Source organism: Equus caballus, chromosome 14, assembly GCF_041296265.1.
Source record: "Equus caballus isolate H_3958 breed thoroughbred chromosome 14, TB-T2T, whole genome shotgun sequence".
Taxonomy (NCBI): Eukaryota; Metazoa; Chordata; class Mammalia; order Perissodactyla; family Equidae; genus Equus; species Equus caballus.
The window spans coordinates 53,382,164-53,395,194 of NC_091697.1; the positions used below are offsets into that span (position 1 = coordinate 53,382,164).

The 13,031-nt window shown below is 39.6% G+C and overlaps 1 protein-coding gene across 13 annotated transcripts in view; it reads right to left on the minus strand.

The window, feature by feature from the left end:
* The window catches only part of CTNNA1 (catenin alpha 1), a 314,003-nt gene that overhangs the window by 23,464 nt on the left and 277,508 nt on the right, over window positions 1-13,031 (minus strand). For all 13 annotated transcript variants that reach the window (XM_070234165.1, XM_070234167.1, XM_070234166.1 and 10 more), the window contains one exon: window positions 9,279-9,371. In XM_070234165.1, coding sequence (XP_070090266.1) covers window positions 9,279-9,371 — 93 coding nt within the window. The remainder of the gene's footprint in view (window positions 1-9,278; window positions 9,372-13,031) is intronic.

Consider the following 13,031-nt stretch of genomic DNA (forward strand, 5'->3'; position numbering starts at 1 on the left):
TCCTCCTTGTCATTCATTTCCCACCAGGTGGCTAACAACTGTGGACTACTCTCTTCACTAATTAACTCATTAATTCACTAATGTATCAATGAATCAGAGTGGAGCCAGACCTTGTAAGAATATATGGCTGAAGAAAATGTTTCCTAAGACAGCCAAGTAAACACTGGCAAAGAATTAATTGTACGTTTTTAAATACTAATATTTTCAGGACAAAGAGAAAATTGCTCTCTTTGTTCTATAATATATCGAATCCCATAGAATATAATGCAGGAAAAGCACCCTAAGTTAACTTGCACCTTGTCTCAGGTTAACTTTCTCATTTTGATTATAAAATTATTTACAAAGGACACTTCATAAATTAAATACTCATTTCTGATGATATTTAGTAAATGAGGAATAGAAAGATACTTAAAATACTACTTTAAATAATCATCCAACATCATACTTAGTGGTGAAACTCTACAATTATTTACCTTAAAAATCAAGATGCTTTTGATCAGTATACATACCTACCATCACCGTTAGCTACATAAGAATATAATGGTCTTTCTGGCCTATGAAATGACATGGGAAATGGAAGTAATAGAAAAAGCTGTTTACAAAGGTGACAACAAAATTACTTTTCAATGCAAATGCTCTTTGTTTATCTAGGAAATTGAAGTGAGCCAACTGAAAAGAAAAACTCTTAACAATTAATAAGAGTTCATTAAGGTAGCTAGAGACAATATTTCTATATACCAGAAAAAGTTAGAACAGAAAATGAGAGTTGTGTCAAATCTTCATGAAAAGTAATTAATAGGAAATATGTGGGATTAAATCTGTAAAGAAACTACCAGGACTGAAGTAACAAGAAGTGACTAAACTTTTCTGAGGTACATTTTAAAAAGTTGAATAAACAGAAACACATCCATGTTTAGGGGTAGGAAGACTGACCTACTTATTGACAAATTAATCCAGAGCAACAAATAGATGAGAAGAGCCAAAAATCTGGGGGATAGAGAGCAAGAGTAATGAAGAAAGATAGTTTAAATATAAGTTAAAGCTAAAGTACTTAGAATAGAATAGTCTAAAAACAGATCCTATGATAGAGTGGAATTCGATGTATGATAAAAGTGACATCACAAATCAGTGGGGTATGGTACATTATTTTTATATTGATAATCTATTTGGATAAAAATAAATTTATAGCCTCATTTCATACTTATATTTATGTGTTAAGATTATTTCCAGACAGATAAGAGTTAAATTAAAAATAACACGGCTAGATGAATGTATTTATTTATCCATTTACTGAATACTTAAATTCTTATGTCTTAGAAAATTCTCCTCTATTTCCAAATAACAATGGGAGAAGTCAATTTATAAATCTGACTATATTATTTCTGTATTTAACTATATATGACAGGTGAAGTACATAGTATTAGGTAAGTCATTACAGATAACACCAAAATACCAGTAGAAAAATGTGAGAAAGACATGGACAGCCTGCCTAAGGTGAACTGTAAATGACTAGGAAACAGCTGAGGGGAAAAGTTTACTCTCACTTACAATCAAAGAAATGCTAATTAATGTGATTACTATTTTTGCCTATTAAATTTGCAAAAAGCCCAAAACTCTGGGCTCTACCACCATATTGAATGGCAACTTTTAAAATACTGCTGTTGGCTAAAACCTCCAGTACAATGTTGAATAGGACATTTTTGTTTCTGATTGTAGGGGGAAAGTACTCAGCCTTTCACCATTAAGTATGATGTTATCAGGCTGAGGAAATTCTCTTCTATTCCTAGTCTACAAAATATTCTTATCAGGCCTGGAAGTTAGATTTTGTCAAATACTTTTTCTGTTTTATTTCTACCATTCTGGCTATTTCTTCTTAGTCTCCTTTGCTGTCTTGTCTTCCACTAATGTTGGAGTTCTTCAAGGCTCAACCTATGCTGCCTTCTCTCCTCTTTCTACACTCTTCCCACCCAAGAGCAATTTCATCTAGTTTCATGATTTTACATACCATCTATCTGCCAAATACTCCCACATCTCCAACCTAGACCAGTCATTCTAGCCCCCAACTCATATCACAGGATACATGCCCAATAGCTCTACTCAGATGTCTCAGATATTTCAAAATAAACATGTCCAAAATAAAACATGATTTCCGGCTCCCAACCATGCTGAATGGATCTTGCTTTAAAACTCTTGACCACTCAACTTCAAGTAGACTCAATGTTGGGGAGAGCAAAAGAACTACATTTCCTTAGTGCAATCAATCTCTTCCTCTCAAGTCTGGACTCTAATGAGTAATTGTTTCATACCTTCTCCTCAAACCTATAAACCCTTGGCCAGCATCATCACTCTCAGATTATAATTCTGCTTCTTATTTAAATGAGAAGATGAATGCCATCAAAAGAGAATGTCTACAGATTCCTATCACCACATCTACCCACCTACTGGCATCTGTTCCACATACTCTGTCTTACCTATTTTTAATTATGGATGATCTTATCTATGCTCCTATCTCAGACCAACCTCTCCACTTGGCCACTGGATCTCTTCCTCTCCTCTGCTCCAAGACATTGCTCTAGCAATTCTCCCTGCTCTAGTCTATATTATCAATATTTCCCCTCTACTGGATTATTTCCATCAGCTAAACATAAAAACACTTTCAATTCCATATCCACCTCATGCTACCACCCCATGTCTCCATAAACCTTACATAAAACTTGAAAGAGCTGTCAACTTGCTATACTCAGTTCTTCTCTTCTCTCTTGAACCCACTCCAGTCAAGCTTATCTCCCCTAAACTCTACCCTAACTTCTTTTGTACAAGGTCACTTGTGACCTCTATATATGTTGCTGAATCCAAGGATCAAGTCTCAGTTCACATTCTATAACCATTTGACATGAATAATCACCCTTCCTAATAACACCTTTTTCACTTGTCTTCCAAGATAGAACCAGCTTCTGGTGTTCTGGTTTTAATAACTCTTCCTCAGTCTCCTTTGCTGGAAGCTGCTCATCTCCTCTAGCTCCAGAGAGAACCCCAATTTTAGTTCCTAGACCTTTTTATTCTAGGTATACTCACTTCATTGGTGATCTCATCCAGGCTCATGGCTTTAAGCACCATTTATGTGCTAACGAATCACATATATATACATCCTGCCCAGACCTCTCCCCTAAACTTGACTTTGCATCCGGCATATCTAACAAGCACCAGAAAATTAACATATCCAAAAGCGAGCTCCTTAGCTCTTCTCCCAAACCACTTTTCCCTATCAAAACAAATGACAACTCCATCCTTCCAGCTGCTTAGGCTCAAAACCCTGGAGTTTTCCCTGACTCTTCTCTTTCTCCTCCACCTCACATCTAATCCTTCAATAAATTCTACCTTTATATATCCAGACTCTAACCAGTGCCCACTTCCACTCTCCTCTTGCCTGGTTTATTACCATAGCTTCTGTTTTGGTTTCCTATTGCCACTATAACGTATTACCACAAAAACAGCTGAGTCTAAAACAACGCAAATGTATTACCTTATAGTTCTGGAGGTCAGAAGTCTAAAACGGGTCTTACAGAGCTAAAATCAAAGTGCCAGCAGAACTGTTCATTCTGGAGGCTCTAAGGGAGAATCTAGTCCTTGCCTTTTCCAACTTCTAGAGGCTGCCCACATTTCTTGGCTTGTGGCCACATCACTCCAACTCTTCCTTTCATGATCACATCTCCTTCTCTGACTCTGACACCCTTGCCTCCCTCATATAAGGACCCTTGTGAGTACACTGGGGACCCACCTGGATAATCTAGGATAATCTAATCATCTAAAGATCCTTAGTTTATTTACCTCTGCAAACTCCCTTTTGCCATATAAGGTAACATATTCACAGGCTTCAGAAATTAGGAAACGGATATCTTTGGGGGGCATTATTCTGCTTACCACAGCTTCCTGAGGGGTCTCTCTGGTCCCATCCTTCCTCAAAGAAGTCAGAGAGACCTTGTTAAAACCTGGGTGAGATCATGTCAATCCTCTACTGAAAAACACTTCAATGGCTTCCCATGTCTTTCAGAGTAAAAAGCAAAAGGCCTGGATCATGGCTCTAAAAGGTCTTACAGCACCCAAACTCCTGTTAGATATGTGACTCCCTTCTTCAAAGTCTCTGCATTTGCTGTTCCCTCTACCTGGAGCGCTCTCCCCTGACACCCTCCAAGTCTTGCTCTGTCATCTCCTTCAGGTCTTGGCTTCTACGTCACTTTCTCGGTGAGGTCTTTCTTGACTATCCCAACCATACAATTTAACGAACACAAAAACATTTGTGGGATGCAGCTAAAGCAGTGCTTTCAGAGAAATTTACAGCAGTAAATGTTTAAGTGTTACATTAGAAAAGGTCTCAAATCAATGATCTAAAAGCTTCCAACTTTAGAAACTACAAAAAGGGCAAATTAAACCCAAAGCAAGCAGAAGAAAATAACAGAGTAGCAATAGATGAAATACAATTACCAAAGCTCATCCAAGAATAAACAGCTAATCTGAATATCGTTGTATCTATTAAAGCAACTGAATTCATTGTTAAAAACTTTCCCAGGAAGAAAACTCCAGGCAAGGCATCTTCACTGGTAAATTCTCCCAAACAGATAAAGCACGACTAATACCAATTATATAGACTTTTCAAGAAAACAGAAGAGAAGGAAACATTTTCCAACTTTTATGATATAGAAATCAGACTTTACAAGACAAGAAAACAACAGATGAATTATCAAAATGCAAGCCTTACAAGGAGCAGCAACGTCTCTGGGGGCCTATTCGCTGCAGACCTCCCTTGCCGGGGGGCGGTACAGAAAATGCTGAGAGAAACTTTTGGTCAGAAGCATCTCCTTTGAGTTCTTCCGTGAATTACTTTGTAAGAAAAGATTACAGACTATCAGAAGTGGAAAAGTGAGGTGATTCAAAGGTAGATGGTCCTATAATTGTGAAATAGTAGATGAGTGAGAGCCGAGGCTGCAGGCTACCCTGGCATATTCTCTTACCACCTATAGGCCAGGTCTGTCTGGGTTTGTGCTTATTTGATGCTTGTCAAGCCTGTCAGCCATGAAAATGATCAGTGTACCCCCAAGCACAATAGGAGAAGCAATACGGAAGATAAATCTAAGGAGGCAGAAGAAAGAATGGACAATTTTCTAAGTTATTTCTCAATTTAGTTAGTGAGAAGTAAAAAGAAAGAAAGAAAGAAAGAAAGAAATGTAGATAAGCAGCAGCTTCAAATACTTAACTCACCCTTGTGTAGATTTCCAAGAAAAGCCATGCATTAAACCAGATTATATGATTTTTATTTTTGAGGAAGATTAGCCCTGAGCTAACATCTGCTGCCAATCCTCCTCTTTTTGCTGAGGAAGACTGGTCCTGAGCTAACATCCGTACCTATCTTCCTCTACTTTATATGTGGGACGCCTACCACAGCATGGCTTGACAGGCAGTACGTAGGTCCACACCCGGGATCCGAACTGGTGGACCTTGGGCAGCTGAAGCGGAACCTGCAAACTTAACAGCTGTGTCACCTGTCAGCCCTGGTTTTATGAATTAAAGTGCCAGAGTTGCAGTTATTTAAATTTGTATTAACTTAATTTGCATTAAATTAACATACAATGCTCATTCTTGCATAATGAACTAAGAAAAATAAAATAATAAGTGAGATCTTGTTCAAAATGCCCTCCTCCAATTTTAAAGACTCAGTTGTCAGAAACCTGCTGTTGGCAGGGTTTTGTTTTTCTCCCCTCCCCACTGGCCAGCACCAAATGAACTGAAGAACTGAAATATTTTAAGCAGCTACCGTGGACTAAGACTTGGGCACATCCACAAGCAAGATGATGTCAGAGATATGTGGGGTACAGATTCAGGTCCTTCACCAAAACAGTTTGACTGTTTCCATGTAAAAGCATGTGGGGCAGGGGCTCTCTGCTCAGCTGGAGGTGGGTCCACTTTCTGACAGAGTGAGACAGCGCAGCCACAAAGCAGAAGGCAACGCAGGGAAGAAAGCTGACCTACTTCCTTTCTTGCTCATGGTAAGAGGAAATCACCAAAAACTGTAGGTGGTTTTTCTCCCCCCTAGTTGGGATCCTCCTCAACTCAACTTTAATATCTTAAATATTTGGAGTTAAAGTTGCCTAACTGCCAAAAAAGTTAGCACTTTAGAACAAAGTGTAGGTGGGACCAGGGAAAAGCAGCCCCTAGGGAAGCTGCACAAGGAGGGTGTCCCCAGCACAGGGGCCAGGTCTGCCTACATGTAGCCACTGACGTGAGGCACAAAAAGCAGCTGGAAAAAAGCAACATGTATTCCATACTATGGATGGAGGTCGACACTAGCCTAAAAATAAAACAAAAAATATACTTTAAAAAATAACTGTTTGGCAGACGAATGGATAAAGAAGATGTGGTACATATATACAATGGAATACTACTCAGCTGCAAAACAGAACAAAATCATTCCATTTGCAATAACATGGATGGACCTTGAGAGAATTATGTTAAGTGAAATAAGCCAGCAAGAGAAAGATAATCTGTGTATGACTCCACTCATATGAGGAATTTAAAACTATGGACCAAGAACAGTTTAGTGGATACCAGGGGAAAGGTGGGGTGGGGGGTGGGCACAAAGGGTGAAGTGGTGCACCTACAACATGACTGACAAACATTAATGTACAATTGAAATTTCACAAGATTGTAACCTATCAATAACTCAATAAAAAAAAAATGAAAAAAAAAAACAAAAAACTGTTTGGGGCCAGCCTGTGGCATAGTGGTTAGGTCTGGTGCACTCCGCTTTGGCGGCCTGGGTTTGCAGGTTTGGATCTGAGGCACAGACCTACACAACTCATCAGCCATACTATGGCAGCGAACCACATACAAAATAGAGGAAGACTGGCACAGATGTTAGCTCAGGGCTGCTCTTCCTCAAGCAAAAAAAGCAGAAGACTGGCAACGGATGTTAGCTCAGAGTGAATCTTGTTCAAAAAAAACTGTCTACATGCTACAGCATATTAAACATTATCTTAAACTCCTGGTGAATTAACTAGCCTAGTTAAGTTAATTAACTTGCCTGGAGTCTATTTACCAAACAAGCCAGTGACTCTGGAGGGGAAGAACTCAGGGTTAGGACCCTCTGGCACCTAAGATCACTGCCCACCAACAGACTGAAGAGTAAGGAGAGGGCTCCACTCTAATCCATCAGCTACCATGAAGAAGAGGCCCTTTGAGCATAAAACACATAGGCCAGATGCAGCTTCCAGAAAAGTTTGGTTTACTCTCCTCAAAGAATTAAAGAAATTTAAATTAGTTACTGATTGTCTAAAATTGAGACTTGACAGAAAAATCTGAATTGCTGACTTCTCTTTAAAAATAATGAAAGGATCTAGCAATAATGGGTTGGAGTGGGGTCACAGCTGCCTCATTTAGAAATGGCACATGCTACCCAGTTTGTCATTACCATGCCAATGCCTACTGTATTTGCCATTACTGAACCTGCCCAGCCCTGTTTTCGAGCAAGAGTAGGAGTGAGCCTAGGTGAGAATCTGGGAGAATAATCACACCCAGAGAAACACCTTTTTATCCAGGACAGATATGCAACATCAAGTGTGGTCTGGGCACTCTGTCTAAGCCCACTCTCCTTGAGGTCTGTTCTAGAAGGAGAAATGAAACTACAATGAAGAGGGAGAAATGATGCCTTCTGCTGGCAAGCTCAAACCCATGCAACATGGCCCAGCCACATGTTTTTATGCACACCATCATTTTCATTAGGGTCTACTAGACTCTCTCTGTGATTTTTTTTTCAAGGCTCTAAGATCATTTATATAAATACTCTTGGTAGGTGTGATCAGCGTATGTTACCATCTGTTTCAGCCTATATGTGAAAGCATTGTCGCTTTTCAAGCATTTCAAAACCAAATGGAGAACCAGACATTAAAAACAAAGTGCTGACAGGGTAAAAAGGCAAACTTGAGGAAAGAATGCCAAATCTTTAGAAATCTGCTCTAAATTTATCTTATACAACTTGGTCATCCATGAACTTTCTGGAGGTGACTGAATCCACTGTTTATTATCAGTACAGCCATCAATCACCAGGAGATATCATGACTGGATTAAAGCTGAGGAAATGTCCATCAGATAATGTGGATTCACAACTGGCCCATCACACAAATATTTAGACAAAGCAACTCTCACTGGCAAACTTATACATATAGTTGAGAATGAGAACAAATGCCCTAACTAATCTGTGTTCCAGTTAGCATCCCAGATTACCAACCAGGCTTTACTTATTTCAGTTGCCTACCTTGAATGCTGGGAATTATTTATATGAAAGAGCCAAAGTATTGGTCACAGTATATTTTAAAGCTGGTGGCAGACATAACATAGAAACTGCATTCCTGTGACCTCTAGTCTATGACTCCACTTCCTTTGCTTTATTCCCCTTTATTCGTGGTTACTGCTATCTGGCAGGACATTCAGAGAGAAGTTAATGCAAATCCTCAGAGTATGCCCAGGAGCATTCCTTATTTGGGAAATGAGAGAGGCAACCCCTTCCACTAAAACAGTACCTACACTGCTTAGAAACACCTGTGAGGGGCAGAGGCTACCGGGCCATACAAACAGGATCAGTACCCCTCACGGGAGGCAGGCAACATAGCAGGCACTTAACAAAGCAACCCTTATTCTGTGTGCTTCAGTCTTTCTCGAGGCCCAGATACTTAACACAGCCTCATCACCAGGCTCCAAAATGCCATTCAATGGAGAAAAGTTCTCAAGCTGTTCCTTCGGTAACTGGCTGAATCATGTGATTAATATCTATATTAGAAAGCCACTTTAAGACATTACAGAGTCAGGGTTCTAGCTCTTGAATCTTGTTCCCTCCAACACAGAGATCCAAATACCGGGCATTAAGATGGAGTGTTGGTGGGCAGCTATTATACTTTTAGGCTTCCAGGACTGCCAGATGTGGCAGACAGCCCTCCCTCAAGGATGGTGCAGGCTGAGCAGTGTGGCCACTGCCCACCTCCATTTGCGAGCAGTGGAGGACATTATGCATTTTTAATGAAGGGCAAGGGGTAGTAACATGTGATGCCCCAAGGAAATGTCACTTGAAGTTAAACATAAATTTCTCCAAGCTACATGGACTCTGGATCAGTGTTTTGTCCTCACAGCTTCAATCTAAAATCTTAAAAACAAAACCAACAAAATAAACTTCATCTCCATTCTAACCAAAATCCAATTTGGTGGTACCTTAAACATCGCTGTTTGTACTTTACCTGAGGACAGAGGGCTTCTAGCTGGCTTGCAGACATCCGAACAAGCTTTACGCCTTCCTCATTGTTTGAGATGGAACAGGCCAAGTTGGCAACCTAGAAGAAGGAACACCATAGAAAGATCTTTGAGGATTTTTCTCTCTTGACTGCAAAGGAAAACAAATGTATACATACCCCCATCCCTGACCTTTACAGAACAAATGACAAAAGCACCAATGGTGTTTTATTTCTCACAGACTGATTACCTGCTTAGGAGGACCAACTTTTTAGCTCTATGCTAAGGAAATTATACAGAGTCATAATGCAGGTCACACTGAAAGTTGGTGGCAGAAACTTGAAAATCCCAGAGCCTGTAACTAACAAGCTTTACAAGGGCTCTAACCTGCCTTAACAGTAACTTCACAAAGAGGGTCTCCTGGTGTGGGCAATAATGCAAGAAAAGCTAAGGAACCAAGGGCATCAGGAAAGAATTGCTGGTATCTTCAAATAAAAATGTACTTTGCAGCTGTTTTCCAAGGAAGGAAATAAAAATTCTAAGTGCTACTTTCATTTGACAGGTGAATGGATGCTTACTTTAAGCAAAGATGAGGTTTATTTGAACACAAGGCTATTTTTCAAATAAAAAAAATAGCATTAAAACAACATCAAGATGGACCCAAGGCCATCCTCATCAGACATGGAAAAAGAAACAAGGATGATGTCCCATAGTTAAGAGCAAAACTGTGCTTCAACTGGGTTCTCAAAAGCACTGACAGCTGGACTCTTTCCTGAATGATGCTGCTTCATTTGAACTACAGTCTTTACCTTCCCATCCAACTGTCTCATTGACACTACTCATGTAGCCAGAAACAATCTTTCAAGTTGTGTCATACTTCCTGTGCTGCAGCTCTGACTGTGCTGAGAATGCTGCTCTGTAGCGACTACTAGGGCTGTGATCACTTATCCATGTTTCTAAATGAATAGGCTTGCCAATTCCATTAGCAATACCACGGACCAACTGAATACATGGTGCTGAGACACATCCTTCCCCAGCTGCAAATTGAGTTATGAATGATAGAGGCGTAGGTAGTTGAATATCAGAGGCACTTTCCGAGAATTTAAATGCCAGAGTAAACAAGGGCAATGGAAATAACCTTTGATTTTCACTCCTCCACCCAACTTAAGTACATAAAGGCATAAGAAAAATTATATACTATTAAGGCTGTTGTTTGCAGTGTTACAGTTAGGGATTATCAGCTTTCTGTAAGACTGCTAACTATCAGAATCCTGCAATGCCTAAACATAAAAATGCAGGGAAACTGAAAATTATACTCCCTGAAGATTACAATTCCACTTTCCGGTGTCAACTGGACCTGAGCAAAGAGGCACTTCTTTTCTTCATGATGACAATCTACAGAGCTGATTTTAGATTTCTCTTTGTTTAAAAATTACTGTAAAATATGACCTAAGCTGAATTTTGTAGAACATAAAACTTTAAAAAATATTATCCCTCAAATGTATATTTTACGATGTTACACGGAAGGAGAAAGCTTAAATTAGATGTGTTCATGAATCTGCACCTTCTACTGCATCCCTGCCTAAAGAAGGCATTTTGAAAAACAAATATAAAATTTGAGGTTGATCGCTGAATTAGCAATTTGGAAGTGACAAAGATCCCTAGTAAGGTGAGTGAGTGTACTAATACCCAGCACCCCTGCCCTACTCCCACCATTTAGGAGGCCAGTCTGTCACTGTGTTTCTGCTTTCCACTCTCGAGTCACTACTAGTACAATTTTATTTCAATTTATATTCTTCCAATTTTGTGACTCTGTAGAACCCAGAAAAAATGCTTAAATTAAGAAGCAAAAAACTATACTAAATATTATCTACTACAGATCAGACACACGAGAGTGGTATGTGGCTAAGGCTGAAAGGCTGACTTTTGTAAACCATCTTTCCTGTTTCCTGATACAAATTCTAACAAAACTAAGGTTATGGAAGACTTGTTCTTTATTTTAAAACATTAGTTAAGAATGTTTCTGATGTACCGTTGAAGCAGTAATGTCCTACAATAGTACACTGCCCGTTTCAGGAGGCCGCCCTGCCTGGGCTGGGAAGAGGAAGCGGGCGCCTGTCACTGACAGTCTTCTCCAGATGAATGAGCTTCAATTCACCCTCCAGGGACAGAGCTACTCACTTCTAACAATGACAAATGTGCAAACGCAACATCTCAACCACAGCCCTCTAAGAGGCTAACCTCATGGACTGGTGCCAGGCTCAACTACAGTGAAAGCGGGGATGAGGGAAGGGGCTTCCTAAAGGCCTCCTTCTGGGACTCTAGAAATCTGGGATAGCAGTTAATACTAAGACTGAAGAAGATTCTAAAGTTTGAATTAAAAACACTCGGAGCAGCTAACTTCCAAAGAGAACCTGGCAGAGCTGAGACTTTGTAGGGCAATGAACAATATCCCTAGATTTGCTCTGGGAATAAATTATTATAATCTTTGTTACCACAGAAACCTGTGTATGAACAATTTAAACATCTTTGAGTCCTGCTAATCCAAGGAGTAGGCTAAGACTGACACTATGACTACTAGCTTTGAAATCAGGAGGGCCTCTTTTGCACTACTTCTGTCATGTTTCTTCGGACCTTGTAGAAGAGCAGAACATTTCAGAAAACTTGCAACTCCCTGGTAAAAAAACAGCCCTGGGTTTTTGCTGGTTTCAGGAGTAGCCCAGTAACAATCTGTGCTGTGAAGGAAACACAAGCTGTTTCCCATTGCCCTCGGTAACTGCTCCTGCTTTTATCTTTGTCCCTTACCCTGGAACCTTGGCAGGAAGACAAGAAAAGATTTCTTTTTGTTCTTGGTAATAAATTAATGACCTACTCTCATAACAGCTTATACCCGCTATGGGAGTGAAACAAATGAGAAGAACTGTAGCATAGGGAGCTTTTAAGTGTAAATAGTGAAACCACGACTGAAGTAGCAGGCTGTAAGGATGAAACCCAAAACCGACATCACTTGCTATGTGGCTTTGGGTCAAACTACTACCTGAGTTTTCTTCTTTAAAATGGTTGAGTCTGAACTCTCAAAAAGTCCAAAATAACAGTAAGTCAACTTTTCCAAATCTGTCATATATAAAGTGAGAAGTCACAACTGCACATCATATAAATTCAGAACCACTCAAGAAATTTCTAACAATTACTCCCAAACCCACACAGGAAATGATGATGGAATAGAGGTTAAGCTTCTATCTCTCGAATTTCCAGGGAAAGGTGTTGGCTATCTTATTAGCAGGAACAAGATATCTTACCAAAATAAGAAGCTTGCATGGGTGATAGAAAAGTTCCAGAATGGATTGTGGTGATGGTTGCATAGCTCTGTAAATTTAGTAAAAATCATTGAATTGTATACTTAAAATGGGTGAATTTTATGGTATATAAATTATACCTCAATAATGCTGTTTTTAAAAAGAAATGCAGGGCTAAGCAGCTGAGTAAGGGAAATTAGCCAAGGCTAGAATGAGAAAAGCAGAAATTCAGAGAGGTAAGCAAGCACTGAAAACAATGTTTATGCGAGATGGAAGGTGTAGTGTTCTGTGATCAGATCTTGGGTTTTTAATGGGTCAATGCCGTGGGTCTCATAACGTAGATGCCTTAGATCAGAGACTGCACAGAGCTGGGACAGCCAAAAAGGCAACATCCTTAGTGAAAGAGTGAATTCAGAAAAAAGTCACCATGAAGAGGAAAATAGCAGAATACTTGCCAGAGTAAGC